This window comes from Carcharodon carcharias, chromosome 18 (genome assembly GCF_017639515.1).
Source record: "Carcharodon carcharias isolate sCarCar2 chromosome 18, sCarCar2.pri, whole genome shotgun sequence".
Lineage (NCBI taxonomy): Eukaryota > Metazoa > Chordata > Chondrichthyes > Lamniformes > Lamnidae > Carcharodon > Carcharodon carcharias.
The window spans coordinates 49,052,638-49,071,565 of record NC_054484.1 but is presented as its reverse complement, the minus strand read 5'-3'; the positions used below and the strand labels follow the sequence as shown (position 1 = coordinate 49,071,565).

The 18,928-nt window shown below is 41.2% G+C and overlaps 1 protein-coding gene across 11 annotated transcripts in view; it reads right to left on the bottom strand.

Moving 5' to 3' along the window:
- The window catches only part of LOC121290385 (transcription regulator protein BACH1-like), a 117,916-nt gene that overhangs the window by 16,967 nt on the left and 82,021 nt on the right, over positions 1 to 18,928 (bottom strand). For 4 of the 11 annotated variants that reach the window (XM_041210788.1, XM_041210792.1, XM_041210790.1 and 1 more), the window contains one exon: positions 14,329 to 18,883. The exons of the other annotated variants lie outside the window; for them this stretch is intronic. In XM_041210788.1, the coding sequence (XP_041066722.1) occupies positions 18,449 to 18,883 (435 nt within the window). In that variant the 3' untranslated portion in view covers positions 14,329 to 18,448. Of the gene's footprint in view, positions 1 to 14,328; positions 18,884 to 18,928 lie in introns of those variants that run through there. 11 annotated transcript variants of the gene reach the window in all.

The window sequence follows — 18,928 nt, the reverse complement described above, 5'->3', positions numbered from 1 at the left end:
GAGACTAGCAAGAGCGCAGAATGTACTCTGGCTGGGGGACCTCAACCATCACCAAGAGTGTCTTAGTAACACCACTACTGACCAAGCTGACCGAGTCCTAAATGATGTAGCTGCTAGACTAGGTCTGCAGCAGGTGGTAAGGGAATGAACAAGAGGGAAAAACTTGGCCTCATCCTCACCAACCTGCCTGCCACAGTTCATGACAGTGTTGGTAGGAGTGACCACCACACAGTCATTGTGGAGACAAAGTCCTGCCTTCACATTGAGGATACTCTCCATCGTGTTGTGTGGCACTACCACCGTGCCAAATGGGATAGATTTCAAACAGAGCTAGCAACTCAAGACTGGGCATCCATGAGGCTGTGGGCCATCAGCAGCAGCAGAATTGTACTTAAACACAATCTGTAACCTCATGACCTGGCATCTCCCCCACTCTACCATTACCATCAAGCCAGGGGATCAATCCTGGCCCAATGAAGAGTGCAGGAGGACGTGCCAAGAGCAGCACCAGGCGTACCTAAAAATGAGGTGTTAACCTGGTGAAGCTATGAAACAGGACCACTTGCATACCAAACAGCATAAGCAGCAAGTGGTAGGGAGAGATAAGCGATCCCACAACCAACGGATCAGATCTAAGCTATGCAGTCTGCCACATCCAGCCATGAATGGTGGTGAACAATTAAACAACTCACTGGAGGAGGAGCTCTGCAAATATCCCCATCCTCAATGATGGAGCAGCCCAGCACAGCAAGTGCAAAAGGTAAGGCTGAAGCATTCACAACAATCTTCAGCCAGAAGTGCCGAGTGAATGATTCATCTCGGTCTCCTCCAGAGGTCCCCAGCATCACAGATGCCAGTCTTCAGCCACTTCAATTCATCCACCTGATATCAAGAAATGGCTGAAGGCACTGAATACTGCAACGGCTATGGGCCCTGACAATATGTCAGCAATAGTACTGAAGACTTGTGCTCCAGGTATGTCCTGTACACAAAAAACATGTCAAATCCAACCCTGCCAATTATCGCCCCATTAGGCTACTCTCGATCATCAGTCAAGTATGGAAGGGGTCATCAACAGTGCTATCAAGTGGCACTTGCTTAGCAATAACCAGCTCACTGATGTTCACTTTGGGTTACGACAAGGCCACTCAGCTCCTGACCTTATTGCAGCCTTAGTTCAAACATGGACAAAAGAGCTGAACTCCCGAGGTGAGGAGAGAGTGACTGCCCTTGACATCAAGGCAGCATTTGGCAGTGTGTGTCATCAAGGAGCCCTAGCAAAACCAAAGTCAATGGGAATCAGGGGGAAAACTCTCCGCTGGTTGGAGTCATACCTAGCACAGAGGAGGATGGCTGTGGCTGTTGGAGGTCAGTCATCTCAGCTCCAAGACGTCACTGCAGGAGCTCCTCAGGGTAATGTCCTCAGGCCAACTGTCTTCAGCTGCTTCATCAATGACCTCCCTTCCATCAAAAGGTCAGAAGTGGTGATGTTCGCTGATGATTGTGCATTGTTCAGCACCATTCGTGACTCCTCAGATAGTGAAGCAGTCCATGTCCAAATACAGCAAGACCTGGTCAATATCCAGTCTTGAGCTGACTAGTGGCAAGTAACATTCGCACCACACAAGTGTCAGGCAATGACCATCTCCAACAAGAGAGAATCCAACCATCGCCCGTTGATATTCAATAGCATTACCATCACTGAATCCCCCACTATCAATATCCTGGAGGTTATCATTGACTAGAAACTGAACTGGACTAGCCATATAAATACTGTGGCTACAAGAGCAGGTCAGAGGCTAGGAATCGTGCAGCAAGTAACTCACCTACTGACTCCCCAAAGCCTGTCCACCATCTACAAGGCACAAGTTGGGAGTATGATGGAATACACCCCACTTGCCTGGATGAGTGGGGCTTCCACAACACTCAAGAAGCGGGACACCTTCCAGGACAAAGCAGTCCCAGGTTTTTTTTTGAGAGGGGTGATGACAGCAGCTTTAGAGGAAAGAAGGACATACTGGATGGAGTTCAGAAAATGGCCTTGGGAAGACACCAGCCTTCAACCCCAATTTTTTGAAGGTGTTATCAAGGGGGTATGGCAAATATGAATTTCTCTTTAATGGAGCAAATGGCCACATACTCATTCTCCCATTACCCAAAACCAGATACTCAAGCTCCAGTGGAGGACAAAGACTAGATAGTCGATCATTTATCCCAGATCAGGGGGCAATAAAAGAGAAAGAAGTTCTATGACGCCCACAGTACCAATGCAAGTGCATTTATTCATGTATGCATAAACATGCACCCTTCATTCAAGACCCCAGTGTTAGAGTCCATCTGCTAGACCCTCTGTGAGAACAGTTTCAAAGGTTCTATATTGTCTCCTTGGTGCAACATGTCTTCATTGCATAGAAGCTGCATTTGCCTGGATTTTGCAAAGGTTGCTTATGACACTTAATCAGCATTTGCCATCATTTACCCTTTGAAACTAACAGCAACATGGAAATCCTGAAGTTGCAGTCCATCCTTCAATGCTCCACCACAGGCTATGCTGTGGACCACGAGCATACCGCCCCACCTGAACCAGCAATCAGTGAAATTAGTTGATATGGCAAGAGCTTGCCTTTTCCTGCTCTCACGTTGTTTTCAGAAACCCCACAAAAAGTTACATGTTCAATCAAGGGTTGACATGGATTTTAATGGTGATCTGAGAAATAACTGTTACTGAAAAACAGGTCCAACCCTGAAAGTATAATTCTATTTGTAGAATGCTGTTAATTTTCTCCATCATGCTTAAAAAACTAGGATTTTAAAAACTTTTAAAAAAATGTAAAACGTTCACAATATTTCAGCTTCTATCTTCACTCCATATGTATGTCCCAATCTTCATTTTTTTTACATGTAAAATTTTTTAAAAAGTGATTTATTTTGAATGCTTTTCACTTGCTGCTTGTCTAGCCCTAAGAATTCCTTAACATGATTGGCTGCTTGACAGTTTGATAACAGCACTGCTACTCCGCGCTGTGAATCTCCATTGACGAATGCAACAATCCACTACACAGTGAGTGGGGGTAACACCACAGAGATCACTACATCTTTCAGCAAGGTATTCTTCAAGGTCATTGATCAGTTCCTTAGATTTACCGTTAACTGCAAAATCCAGGATCAACATTGGCACAAACACATTTCCATGCACAGAGCTCTTCATTAATTTCACAAAGAGGTCTAGGCAAGCAATGGCTGTCTCATGGCAGAGGGTAACTGTTTCCACTCACTTACAAAATAACATGTCTGTCGAAGTACTCTGCTTACAATTCAAAGCTAACTTATGGAGCACATGAAAGCAAGAATTGAGCCAGCCAAGCTGAAGCAAGTAACCACATATGAGGAGATAGTAATTGAACTACATGGAGAATATTGGAAAGAGCACTTTTGGGGTCAAGGTGTTAACATCCGGAAAGTACATTTCATTTGCTATCATTCTTCAGTTGTAATGATCCTCATATCTTCATAGCTGGGCTGACCTATGTTACTCAGCTACAATGCACACTAAACTCCCATCATCCTACCTGTCTTACAAGCCATTATCTGGGTGGTGCGTTATATATATTACTCCTTTCCCTGCAGATTGATCTCAAGGAGCAGAGGAAATAACACAACTAGCACCTCTCAGAATGTTGCAATATGCACTCCAGCCACCCCACACCAGCACAGCTAATGGTATCAGGAATGTATAGTTAGTATGTAGGAGGAAGGGACACTGGGTGAAGTGCACTGCACCTGAGGATTGTAACTGACAGGATAGGATGACGAAACAGATGTCCAGATGGCAAGCATTCCTCTTCCTCCAGTAACAACGATCAAGAAATATCCTGCAGGATGAACACAGCACATGAAACTGGAGGTCTTACTTTTCCATGCTGTGGTGCTTCATCAGATAGCTTTATTCCCCAACTCCCCTCCCTGTCACATTTCCTCTGATTGGTACATTTAATGGGGTGTCATTTGCTATGACCCAGGATTAACGGCCTCCAGCGACATTTCATCTCAGCAGTACCTTCTCCAAAAATGGCACAATTGTCACTTCCTCCCAACCACACAAAAAAACCCTCATTTCAGATCAATATTTTTTTCCCAGTTAATAGCTTAAACAGTGAAAGTTTTCTTCCTTCACCTCGCACATAATGCTTGTAAATATTTTGCGTCATTGATATATGACAGATTGCTGTGCTACCTCCTGCTATTGTTGTTCAACCATGAGAATGTAGAGGAAACTAAAATCCCACAAAGCAGCTTTCTCTCCCATAAAAGAATTTACCCACAGGCTTTCAAGCTCCTAATGCCAAGTTGAAAATGCAGCTTGAGGATCAGAGTTCATGCTAAGAGGAGCAAACATTTAGGGAGATTTTTATTGCCATTTCCAATAATCATAGGGGATGTCATTTGTGACTTTAATTTCAATGCAGTGGCAGAGCCTTGATTAGAGGATTCATAAGTGGCAGTGCAGGAAAGATGGGTAAGGATTTTAAGATGAGAACATGTTCAATGGATTGAGGAAAGAGGTTGGAGATTGGGCAAGGAGGTCAAAGTTTTTTTTGGTGGGGGGGGGGGGTGAAGAGAGATGGAGACAGTACCTGAGAAGGAACTGTTAACAATAATATGGGGACAGGAAGAGATGTTGGGTGCTCAGCATTTTGTTGGGTATAGAACTGAGGGAGTAACAGGTGGGTCCCATGGACAAGACGATTTCAGAGAAGGCATGAGAGGATACAGGAGATAAAGATGAGTTCAGCTCTAGTTCTGCTTGATACGCTAGGAAATGGAGACAAGCGGCAGAGGCAGTTGAGCAGATAGTCTCAATCATAGTGAGAAAGAAATCCATGAGCTTCTTACATTTGTTGAAGGTGGGAGAGGGTTTAAGGAGATGTTTTATATTGAAAATGGTCAGTGTTATCTTTGCATTCCAGGATGATCCTGGATTAGAGAGCCACTTTGACAAAGGAGACTAGGACTCGATATGGCTTTATATGGTCTAGCCAGATCTGGTGATGAACGGCTAAACCAGTTGTCCATAGTAAATAGTACGCAGGTAGTAACAAACTTCAGAAGGCCATTGCCAGTCTGGTAAAATGAGGAGGCAGATGGCAGATGCAATTTAGTGCCAATAAGTGTAAAGTGATGGACTTTGGAAAAAAAAAATCAGAGACAGCATAATCTGAAAATTGTTTAATTTTGAAGGGTGTAAATTCATAAATCTTTAAAGGTGACAGTGCACTGCACGGGAGGAGGAGGAGAAGGTCAATCCTGATAGAAATATTCAAAACAATGAGTGGTTTGATAAGACAAAAAGGAGAAGCTATTTCCTCTGGAAAGTGAGTTGGAAAACAGAGATCATAGATTTAAAATAATTAGTAGAGTGGAAATGAGAAATTTCTTCTTAAAGAGGGTTGTTAGAATCTGGAACAATGCCTGAAAGGGTGATATAATGAAATCCTATTGGAACGTTCAGGAGACATGTGCTTGAAGAGGGCTAGGGTCATACAGAAAAAGCTGGGTGTGGGATTAATTGGATTGTTCTTTTAAAGAGGTAACATTGGTGTGATGGGCCAAATGGTGGTCTGTATTGTAAGATTCTATGCTTTAACATGCATGTAGTCCTGTGTCATAGCTGCAAAAGGCTGGCACCTCATTTTCAGGTACACCAGGTGCTATTCCTAGCATGCTTTTCTATACACATTACCATTAAATCAGTAACATCAAACTAGTGTTGGTTACATGAGCGGTACAACCAGCTATGAAGTTACAGATTGTGGTGCCATAATGTCTCTTGGATGCCCAGATTTGAGCTGCTCTGAACCTACCTCATTTTTATATTTGTTTATTCTTTCACAGGATGTGGGCATCACTGACTAGGCAAGAACTTGTTGCTCATCTATAATTGCCCTTGAGAAGGGGAGGCAGTGGCCTAATGGTATTGTCCCTGGACTAGTATTATTAGGGACCTGGGTTTGAATCCCACCATGGTGGAATTTGAATTCAATAAAAATCTGGAATTAAAAGTCTGATCATCATGATGAAGCCATTGCTGATTGTTATAAAAACCCATCTGGTTCACTAATGTCACTTAGGGAAGGAAGTCTGCCATCCTTATCTGGTCTGGCCTACATGTGATTCCAGATCCACCAACAATGTGCTTGACTCTTGAATGGCCTAGGAAACCACTGTATTTCTCAAGGGCAATTAGGGATGGGCAATAAATGCAGGTTTAGCCAGCAACGCTCATGTCCTGCATATATTAAAAAAAGTAGTGGTGAGCTATCTTCTTAAACCACTGCAGTCCATGTGGTGCAGGTCCACCAACCGTGGAGGGATTTCCAAGATTTTGACCCAGCTGCAGTGAAGGAATGGCAATATAAGTTCCAAATCGGTGGTGTATGGATTGAACGTTTATGGTTGTAAATGGGGTGTCCTGGATCATGTTGAGCTTCTTGAGTATTGTTGGATCTGTACTGATCCAGCCAAGTAGACAAAATTCTGTCACACTCCTGACTTGCGCCTTGTAAATGGTGGACAGGCTTTGGGGAATCAGGTGGTCAGTTACTCACCACAGGATTCCCAGCCTCTGACCTGCTCTTGTAGCCACAGTACTTATATGGCTGGGTTGGTTAAACTTCTAGTTAATGGTAACCCCTAAGACGTTGATGATGGGGGATTCAGATAGTATTGCTATTGAATATCAAGAAGTGGTTGGATTCTCTTGTTGAAGATGGTCATTACCTGGCACTTGTGTGGCGCGAATGTTACTTACCACTTGTCAGCCCAAGCCTGAATGTTGTCCAGGTCTTGCTGCATATGGACATGGACTGCTTCAGTATCTGAGTAGTCACAAATGGTGAACATTGTGCAATCATTAGCGAACATCCCTACTTCCGACCTTATGATGGAAAGAAGGTGAAGCAGCTGAAGGTGGTTGGGCTGAGGACTCCTACAATGATGTCCTGGGACTGAGATGATTGACATCCAACCACCACAACCACAATCCTTTGTGCTGGGTATGACTCCAACTAGTGGAGAGTTTCCCCTGATTCCCATTGACTCCAGTTTTTCTAGGTCTCCTTGATCCCACACTTGGTCTAATGCTGCCTTGATGTCAAGGGCAGTCACTCTTGCCTCACCTCTGTTCAGTTCTTTTGTCCACATTTGGACCAAGGCTGTAATGAGGTTAGGAGCTGAATGGCCTTGGTGGAACCCAAACTGAGCAGATTATTGCTGTGTAAATGCCGCTTGATAGCACTGTTGATGACCCCTTCCATCACTTTGATGAGCAAGAGTAGGCTCACGGGGCAGTAATTGGCCAGGTTGGATTGGTTTTGCTTTTTGTGGACAGGACGTACCTGGGCAATTTTTCACATTGGCAAGCAGCTGTTGTACCTGTACTGGAACAGCGTGGCTTAGGGGTACAGCTAGTTCTGGAGACAGGCCTTCAGTACTATTGCCAGAATGCTGTCAGTGCCTATGGCCTTTGCTGTATCCAGTGCCTTCAGCTGTTTCTTGATATCATGTGGAGTGAATCCAAACTGTCTGAAGACTGGCATCTGTGATGCTGGGGACCTCAGGATGAGGCAGAGATGGATCATCCACTTGGCACTTCTGGAGGAAGATGGTTGCAAATGCTTGGCATTGGGTAGTGCCACATGATAGAAGATATCCTCAATGTGATTATACAGCTCACTGGTTTGAGAACAGAATCATAGAATGATAAAACATAGGAGACCATTCAGCTTACCATGCCTGTGCCAGCTCTTTGCCAGAGCTATAGACTCATGCGCCTGCACTTTTCCCAAAGGCCAGCAAATATTTGCCCTTAAGTATTTATGCAATTCCCTTTTCAATGTTGTTATTGAATTAGTTTCCACCACCCTTTCAAGCAGTGCATTCCAGATCATAACAATTTAACGTGTAACCTTAAAATGTGTCCTCTGCTTACCAACCTTTCTGTCACAGAATAAATAAGGAAAAACTTGATCAAAAAGCTTCGATATTTTGCACACCTTTGACAATTCTTAACCTTCTCTGCTCTAAGCAGAATAACCCGAGTTTCTCTCGTCCATCCAGATAACTGAAGTCTTTCAGGAGGCACAGAACTTAAAAAGCAGCAGAATTTGCAAAGCACATAAAACAAGCACCAGAACAATTTGAGAATGTGATATCACAGTAAACAGAGGAAGAGGATTTCACATCGTAAGGAAAGGCAGCAGGGGTAAGTTACAGTAAATATTTAATTTAGCCTACCTATGAAGGCTTAAGCCTTCAAGTTGTTTTTGGCAAATTTAGATAGTAACCTAATAAAGGGCACGGCAAAGCACTGCAATCCTGTCGAATGCACATCATGTTCCATGTGGGAACTCCAGGACCCTTCTGGTGACTTGGACAGCCAATTGTGCAGCAAGTGCCGTCAGCTGGAGGAGCTCAAGCTCCAGTTTTGGAGCTCGAGCAGCAACTGTGAATCCAGCGCTATGTGGGCTCAGAGATACATGGATAGCACATTTCGAGGTGGTCGCCCCACATCTTAAGAGTGTGCAAGAAGAGAATCAAGCAGGTGATGCATTAGCTCCCAAGTGTATCTTGCTCTCTAATCAGGAATCAGTTCTGAACTCTGGTGAGGTTAACGGTTCCTCTGGGGATTGTGGCCAGAGCCAAGTCCATGGCACCATGGGTGGCTCAACAATACAGCAGGAGGAGGAAGGTTGGTCAGAAAAGCAATGAGGAACAGTCAGGCATTTCTGCGGCCAATACATTCCAGAATGGTATGTTGCCTTCCTGGTGCCAGGGTCAAGGAGGTCACCAAGCAATTACAGAACATTCTGATGGTGAGGTGATGAACAGCCAGAGGACACGGTCCATATTCGTACCAATCACATGAGTAAAGTCCTACAGGCATATTTTAGGAAGCTAGGAAAGAAATTAAGCAGTACCTCAAAAGATAGTAATCCCCAGATTAATCTCAGTACCAACTGGGAGTATAGAAATAGGAGGATAGAGCAGATGAATGTGTGGCTAGAAGGATGGTGCAGGAAGAAGGATTTCCACAGGTTCTAAGGGAGTTAGGACCTGTACAAAGCTGGATGGGGTTGTGCTTCAACAGAATCAGGATCAATATCATCACAGGGAGATAGTATTTTTGGGGAGGGTTTACATTAGCTTGGCACAGGGATGGGAATCTGAGCATAGATTCAGTGGTGAGAAAAGCAAAGCTGGAAATGGATGGCAGAACATTAGTAAACGAGTGTGAAAGGCAGAAGAAATAAAGGCTAGAAAATAAACAAAAAAGGTTTGGTGGTATTTATGATATATACTTCAATGCATGGAGTCTAGTGTCAATGACACATGTATTGAGGGCATGGATAGACATGGGGAAGTATGATATCACAGCAAATACTGAAACATGGCTTAAAGAAGGGCAGGAATATAAGCTTAGCCTGCTAGGTACAGGGTTTTTGGACAAGATAGGAGTTAAAAAAAAGAGTCAGGGAAGGTTACAGTATTGGTTAAAGAAACAGGTACATCCATGAGGAAGAGTATGCTAGGAAGATCAAGTAAGGTTCAACAGAACAAGAAAAAGAAATGGGCAATCACACTGCTAGGAATATATTATAGGTTCCCAAACAGAGGAAGAGAAAGAGCAAATGTGGGCAAATTTCTGAAAGAAGTGTGGTCACAAAATGGCAATAATAATAGTGGACTTCAATTACCCTAATGTTAACAGATAAAATCAGTGCAAAAGGTGTGGGGGGCACCAAAGTTTTCAAATGTACTCAGGCAAAACTATTTAGCCAAAAGAAGTAAGTCCAACAAGGGAAGATGCAGTTCTGGGCTTAGTTTTTGGGAAGAAGCTGGAAGTGTATGACTAGGAGAGCATTTTGGTAGTAATGATTACAGTTCAGTTAAATTTAGCATAGTTATGGAAAAGAGCAAAGATAGTACAACAGTAAAAGTTCTCAACTGTGGAAAGGCTAATTTTACCAAGTTGAGGGGTGATCTAGCAAAAGTGGACTGAACACAGCTATTTGAAGGCAAATCAATGTCAGAGCAGCAGGAGGCTTTCAAGGAGAAGATAGTCCAGGTTCAGAGCAAATATATTCTCTCAAAGAAATGGATGGTACCCAAATCTACAGTCCCCTGGATGTCAAGGAGCACACAGGGCAGGATAAGGCTACAAAGGGAAGCTCATGTCAGACCAGAGTGCTCAATACTGCAAAAAAAAACAACCTAGGAGTATAGAAAGTGCAGGGGTGAAATTAAAACAGTAATCAGGAAAACAGAGGGCATGCAAAAATACTGTCAAGTAAAAACAAGGAAAAGCATCAGGTTTTATAAATTACATAAAGAGTAAAAGGATAACCAAAGAAAGAGCAGGTAATGTGTGTATGGAGGCGGAAGACGTGGGCATGGTTCTTAATACTTCGCATCTGTCTTCACAAAACAGGGTGACAATGCACACATTGTAGTTAAGGAGTGTGAAATAATGGATGAAATAAAGAAAGCGAGAGGGGAAATATTAAGGAAATTAGCAGCTTTGAAACATAGAAGATGGAAACAGAAAATTTATGACGGAGGAGGAAGAACATTGTGTCTGTGCTGGCCATATTGACATCACACAGCACAACTGGGTGATGCAACACCAGCATACCCAATTTAGATCATGGTAGCCCTGGCAACCAATGCTGATTTCTTTGCTGATGGACCTGTTGCCTTTTTGATCTCTCATCACAGAACCTTTACAGTGCAGAAGACCATTCAGCCCATCAAGTCTACACTGACTCTCAAAGAGCATTCTACCTAGTCCTAGCCCCTGCTTTATCACCGTAACCTTACATATTCATTCTTTTTACATATTAATCCAATTCCCTTTTGAGTACCCTCGATCAAACCTGCCTCCACTACCATCTCAGGAAGTTTGTTTTAGATTCCAACCATCTCTGGGTGAAATTTTTTTCCCTCACATCACATTTACTCCTTTTGCCAATTATTTTGAATCTGTGCCCTCTAGTTCTTGATGTTCTCAAGTGGGAACAGTTTCTTACAATTTACCCTGTCCATACCCCTCAGGATCCGAATACCTCTATCAAGTCTCCTCTCAGCTTTCTTTTCTTGAAGTAAAACAAGTCTCAACTTCTCCAATCTATCCTCATAGGTACAGTTCTTTATCCCTGGAATCATTCTTGCAAATCTCCTCTGTACTCTCCACAACACCTTCAAGTATGGCGCCCAGAACTGGAGGCAGTATACAGTATTCATACATGCCCCCAGCATTCCGTGTCGAAGGACATTTGAATATTCCAGAAAATTTGTAACCTGTTGTCAATGGCGCACCACCTAGCATTTGGAGTCTTCTCACTAAGAGTGGGCTGCTTGGCTTCAGTTCTAGCAACAAGGTTAGCCTTGAACCAGTCAGCATTTTCCACCCTTGCTTCCCATATATTGAGAGCGCGGTATTGTAAATGGTATCTTGAAGCATGTTCCATTTCACTCCTTGCACTCCTGTCTGGGAATTCCAGAGAGCGCCTGTTCAATTGAGTCGTGAAGCTGTTGATAAAAGGACAACATTTCTGCTTTGAATGAAAAAACTTCAAGGATTGTAGCCTAACCCTGGTGTACACCAGTGAGTGATCTATATTACAGTCAGCAGCAGGTTTGAGAATTCTGTTGAATGTCATGTTTGGTAATAATCAGGTCCAGTTGGTGTCAATGCCCTGATCCTGACACATTGTGGCATGGTTTGGTCTGAAAGAAAGTGTTAGATAAACAAAGCTTCTTGTAGCAGCAAAGCTCAAGCAGTCTCTGTCTGTTCTCATTTATATTTCCCTTGCCATGGTATCGGAGGTAGGAGAGGCATGCCTCAAGAGTCCGTGCTCACACTCTTGCATTTAAGTTGCCTAGCCAATAAAGATGTTCTGACTTAGTGATTCTGCTGATAGCAGTGCCAAGCTCCTTGTAGAACTGGCCTTTCACCTCTTTAGTAGGGTGCTGCACTGGACCTTGGATACTCATGAGGTTAACTGGCTCTGTTTGAGTTCAGGGATGGATAGAGAGAACATGTTCTGAACCAACTGGGGAGCGGCCTTCAACCCACCCCAGATCATACCCCAGTCTACTCTCAGTGCCACTGCCGGCAATAATGGTCATGATCGCAGTCTTATAGGCAACAGGACATGCCAGAATGAGGTTCTCCAACCTGATCCCCAGCCATTAGAACACTAGGAGCAGTGCAGTCACTGGATTTAGAGAGAGAAGCATGTATGGGGTTAGTCTGGAGTTTAGGATCATTAGAACTCCATGGTAGCAGATTACCCTGCAAGTAGTAATAGACCCATGACCCACTGGGCAGAATCATTTTTGACATTTTTTTTAAGCATATCTTCATACACACTTTTTCCCCTCCAGGGAACAGTGGGGAGGTGGTTTAAGGATTCCAGGCTGATTATAAGCATAATGAACGTTCTTCCTGGTGCCAAATCCTGGCACGGATCTTAAATCCAGAGCTTCTGGGCCAGAGGTAGGGATGCTACCACTGTGCCACAAGGTCTCCATTTTTGACATTGTAAATAGTAAACTTTATCACTGTTTGTACTGATCATTATACATTTATGTTTTAAACTTCAATAATTTATATCCAGAGATGCAATCTATTGGAATGTATACTCTTTCATCCATTGAGGATGAGATCATATAGTGGCACTTGATAACATTCAGTAAGCTGGTAGAGTGACAAGGATTTGCTGTTCAATCCCTGGAACTTACTACATTTACTAAAAATAGATCAGATAAAAATATGCTCTGGTTTATGGGCAACAGGCTTCCTTAGAGGTGGCCTATTAACGATGAACTAGAGGAAAACATCAAAAGAAATTAAACAACTTGCATTTATTTAATACCTCATCACGTCCTCAGGATATCCCAATGCACTTTATAACCAATCAATCACTTTTTGGAGCACAGTCACTGGTATGCAGACAATTTGCTCAAAGCAATGTCCCACAAACAACAAAGTAATCAGATAATTTTGTTTTGGTAGTGATGGCTGAGGGAGGAATACTGGTTAGGACACCAGGAAAGCAACCTGCTCTACTTCAAATATGGGAACTTTTACAACTGCCCAAGCAGACAGATGGCCCTTGGGTAACTGTTTCACCAGAAGGTACTAACCTATAACCACAATTCCATTACAGGGTTTGAACCCACAACCTTATCAAATTATAGAGCAGGCTCAAAGGGCCGAATGTTTACTCCTGCTCCTAATTCGTATGTAACCTTCTGACTTGGGTGAAAATGCTACCAGTGGAGCCAAACTGAAATTTAGTATTGTAAACCTCAATGTATTATGGGAGGTTCCAAGACTCCAATTCCTACAATTTGGTTATGGAAACATTGGCAAAATAGATCTCAAATAGATGCACATGTGTAAGTGAATCAGCAGCCTGGAAGCCAATTCAATGAAACTTGAGCTTAAGTCTCAAAATAGCATTGATAAGCTAGCAGACATAAGAAAACAATGGCAGAGTTCAAAAGTTTCCCACGATGTAAAAAAAACTGAACAAACTTGTTGCACAGTTCTGATGAAAGGTCATCAACCTGAAACATGAACACTCTCTCCAGAGTTGCTTTCTGACCTGACAACTATTTCCAGCATTTTCATATTTCAGATATTCAGAATCTGCAGTGTTTTGCTTTTGCATCAGGCCTTCCAGTCATCTGACTGGAAGTGTGCCACTATCATTTCCCCAGTCTCATCACATCTGGGATATTAAAAGGGGCTCCAGTACTTGCATGTAGAGGCTGAAAGAATTCAATCCACTGGCTCTTAGTTAAACTCTAGTGTAGCTGCTGGCTGAGGCTCACATGCAATTGTTTGCTGCTACAGCCTAGTAGTGTACTCACATTCAATTCAGCTATCCACATATAATAATGACCCTTGGAAGAGATTCCAGAACCTGTTACTTGTTGCAGATTTAACTTGTTGCCACGTTTTGGAGAGGAGAAGATATAACTCCATCCAGTGGCAAAGAGCAGGTACTTCAGCAACATAAAGAAAACAGATCAGAATTAAGAATTTTCTGACAGCAAATTAAACAGTATAACATGGAATTCAGATCAACACATCGTATTCGACCACTTCCCCTACCTCAGTAGTAACCAAATCTTAAAAGGCGTTTGTGCTGTAGTTCAGAATAAAAGGCAATAGTACTTGCCTCAAAGTTCATCAACATTCTCTACTTATTAACCTGCAAACTATACCATTTGAAAAGATTCACAAATATTGGAAACTTCTGAGATGAGCAACTCTCCCACACATTTTAATATTTACATTTTATGCAAAATATGTCAAGATTTCAAACTAGTATCTCCAGTGAAGCTAGAACATGCCAAATAATTACTGTTGCTACTTTGAAGATTGTACAATATAAAAAACAAAACAGAAAATGGCAGTGAATACATAGTTACTCAACAATACAACTGTACAATCTGGAAACACTCATGAAAATAGAAAGTAAAATATCAGGTATTCGAGCTTAATTCAGAAACTTAATTTTTAAAAGATAATAGGTAGGTTGAATATGAAATAAGTGTAGTAAATAGAACAAATGCAGACTATACAGCCATTAGTAATTAAAGTCACTGCGCTAACTCCATTGCTGCTTTAGAAAGGAGCATGTTTACAAAAAAAAAATCACATCTGTAGTATGTTGGCATCCCACATCTGTTCCATAGTAACTGTTCATTATAAAACTGAACATTAGAAATGTATAAAATGTATTTTTTATATAATAGAAAAAGGCCAATTTTGAAAGCTGCAGAGAAATATAGCACTCAGGCAAGGTCAGTACAACATGCAAAAATCAACTGAAGGTGAAGCAAAGCTTAGAAAGCATTTTACATATCTTACAGAAACGATTAGATTCTGCAGAAACCATATGCCAATGAAACCCTCAGGGCAGTAAATTTGACTCTTCTGCACATTTAACGAGGTTAAAAGTTGAACACGTCTGGATTTCAATCAATCATTCAGCCCACATCCCTGCAGTGAATTACATTTTTCCAGGTTATTTCAATGTGCTTCTTCATTAAGTGTATATAAATTGAGATATTGCATTTGAAGGCTCAGCCTACCAAAATAAGTATGCCTATTGCTGGTTTTTGTTTTGAGGCAGCTTTTTCTGTAACCAGTTAAACAAGCAGATTTGAACTAGTATAAAATTACAACACTGCAGTGAACAAACATCAATTAAAGTGTGCACAAGATGTAGCTGGTATCAGAAGTCCTGCTCATGGTTGTTACCAACTGAAAAACAGACGCGAGCTGGACAATGTTTATAAACCTTCAGAATTTATAGCAGAACAATTCCCTATTTTTGTGTAACAGGTAACTGAAAGCTTTACTATTAGATTTTGCAAAAGACTAAAAAAGCAATTAAACGTTTCACAAAAGAAAATAAAATAGTTTTACCTGAGGCAATACAAATATTAGTACTGAGTTCTTTAATTAGAAGATGATTAGAATTAGCAATAGAGTGTACTTGCTTTTGCAATAAGGGGAGGCTCAAGATAAGGGAATTACAAATATGGCAGGAAGCTCAATTCTTTTGGCCACATTTTACTATTTACTTATTTTTTTTATTAATTTCCACAAAACTTTAAAGGGTACAGCATAAACTTCTCTTCATAATCAGTCTCAGATGCCCTCTACTGGAGAAACAAAAACAAGCTTAAAAGACGACTTGTTTCTTTCTCTAATTCAATTTTGATTATATATTCTTAACAAGTGAAATCCTTCACCCCTGCAAAAGAAGCTAGAATTTGACGTGGCCTCCTGTTTTTTTAACTCATCCAAATCTCTTTTGTAATGTAGGTTTAAATGAATACTCCAGAGAATAACCTCAAATTGTATGAGTTGAGTATCTGAAAGAAATTAAATCTCAAAAAAATTTTGCACTGGACACAACTTTGTAACCAAACACTGTCTCTTGTAGGACAGTAACCTGGCTCTATTGTACTCTAAAGTGATGAAGATGACAAGAACACTGATAATATGGAGGACAGTCAAATATTCCTGACAACAACACTGCACTGGGTGGTCCACTGAAAGCAAATTTAACAAGCTATTCCAATCTCCCACTAAGCGGTCCTCTCATTTCCTCCCTCATGCTCCCCACCAATACACAGGGTGGTGACTTGTGGTCAAATTAAATATGTAATATAAGCAGGTAGGTAAGTTTAATCTTCCTTGCCTTCAGAAAAGTTTGCAGCACATCATGGAGCAAATTAAACATGCCATTGCCTCTCCTGGTGTATTCATTTTTTTATTGAGGTAGTCAAGTTTGTTGGCTGGAACGAGTGGCTTCTACTTCCTTCTATTGCGATCAATGTATAGGGAATACTTCCCAAATGCTTGCTTTCCACAGAAGACCAATCTTAATGCAATGCTCTACACTTAACTATACTATACAGTAAGACATGGATATGGAGAATCAATTACTTTCAGATAAGATTTTAGAGCAGCAATATTAAACCCAGCTTTTACATTTAATTGTTCATTTTCAAGTAATGTTTAGTAAAGCTGTACTACTTCAATTAGAAACTTTTGTTTAGTTAATTTTTATGTACTGTGCTACTACTGTGAATATTATAGCAGTTTAACATCTTTTAGAGACTGATGTTAATGGGGATCTTATTGAGGGAGTATTACAGTTGCTATATTATTTACAATACCCATAAAACTCCCCCCAAATGAAATGTCTTGTCAAAATATTGTGAAATCATTCCAAAAAAAATTAAGTAGTGCACACAAAAGAAATGCAAGTATACCAAAGATTCCTTCCCCCCACAAAAACAAAGGAGGAAACAAATACTCATGTGAAAAGGAAGACTATTTATACTAAGTATTCATTGGCACAAATCAAGTTCAACAGGAGTGAAGAAAAAGGACATTTAAGTCAATAAAGCCTCAATGAGCTCTTTTTAACTCAGGACAGCAACAGCTCAGTGGGGCTTCACAACCCATGACCACAAACCTCTCATATCTAACGGGGTGATGGCGAGTAAGGGCAAAGGGAGATGAGTGGGGTGGGAGAAGCCCACGAAGAATGAAGCTCACATCTCAGCCATATCCTGAATCCTTCCAGGGGGTTTTGCTTCAAAAATTCATCTATAAACATATAAAGCTGTCAGGTACTTCTCTTTTTCTCTCCTCTGCACCAAAACTTGAAACTCTGCAGGCAAAATCATCAGAGCATCCCAAAGACAGGAAGAAAAAGAAAAAACACGACAACAAACTCAGCTGTCCTATCACAATTAAACAGGAAGGAGGGTCAAATACATTATATTTAGACATTAAGTAGTCATGCACACAAAGTTCTCACCTTGTTGATTTTTGAAACAAATCCAGTGTTTGAGAATAGGAGTCACATATCAATTACATAAAGAAATGTTCATTGGTCATCATAGATAGGCTGACAAGAGATGGCACAAGACCTCAACTTCGTACTCTGATTAATTAAGTGAACTTGGAGGATCATAAGTCCACGTGAATGAATGTTTTGTTTAAAAGGATCAAAGCACTGAAGGAGGCCATTCAGCCTATTGTGCCTGTGCTGCTTCTTTGAAAGAGCTATTCATTTTCTACCAGCTCACTGTTATCAAATGAAATAAATGGTCTGATATAATGTCCTTTATAATGATTGATGAAAATCTGATTAAAATGTTATGTTTGAGATATAAATTAGTGTTTGATTATAAAATTTCACCAATGTACAATTCCATGGTTCATGGTTTCTACAGCACCTCAACAGTTGAGGGAATTGTGTGTTTTTTTTAAAAAGTGAAAATCCAAAATATAGATTTTAAAGGTTTAATTTAAAGTGGTGTTACTGCACTTAAATATGCAAGTAGAAGATGCAGGCTAGCAGTGTCTGATGAAGAAGGGATGCTTAAAATTTAATGAAATGTTTAAAATGTTAGAGATAAACTGCAGTTTATGGATTGCTTGAATGCATGTTTACCTCCTTCCCTTTTCTAAATCCTCACATAGTTGCAATTAAGCAGAGGATTTAAAATATTTCATGCCATACCCAGCACTTCTTACGTTACACTGAATTAAGCTACCAAGAAGTATTTTTGAACCTTGCATAAATTTCACATATAGTAAAATCTATAAATTCAAAAGGAACATTTTGTTTAAAAAACACACCTTAGTTTCAAGACAATATAAATTGCATGCATATAAAGATTGTAGATAATCTGCATTGCTCATCCAGATCCACTGTGCTTCTTAGTTAATTCCTGTAACTGAACTCCAAGCTTCAAGTCCAGTTGATGGACACAAAGATGATTGCAGCACAGGAGGGGATAAAGAGAGTACTGGTTCCCATTGAAACTGTGAAATAGAGCAGGATTACTCATCTGTGGTACATTTTTCTATCATTTCTTGGCAGAAATCAGTCATTACAGCCTGGCAGCATTGTTCCATTCCAGGCTGGTCAGCTGTAATACTTTCCTGCGGACTGTTGAGTGCATCGATCGTTTTCTCTTGAAGCTGAACAGTGCAGCTTTGCTCACTATTGAATTCTGTACTCTGTGCAGCAGCTGTGTATCCTGGATATGAAGAAATCAGATTTGTACAGGTGATGGAGCCAATGCTTCTTTGGGTGTTCAGCATTGAAAGAGGGCACTCTGGGGAGGAATACTTTGCTAGTGTCTGAATTTGTTCAGCAGTCAAGGCTGCTTCTTTACACACCTGCTTGCAAAGGACAGATAAATTATCCCAGGTTTGACCCATACAAACTTTTAACTGGCCCTTCTCTTGCAGTAACTTTTCCTTTTCACACAACTAAATGGTTGGTGGGGAGGGGAGAGAGAGAAAGAAAAATAATTT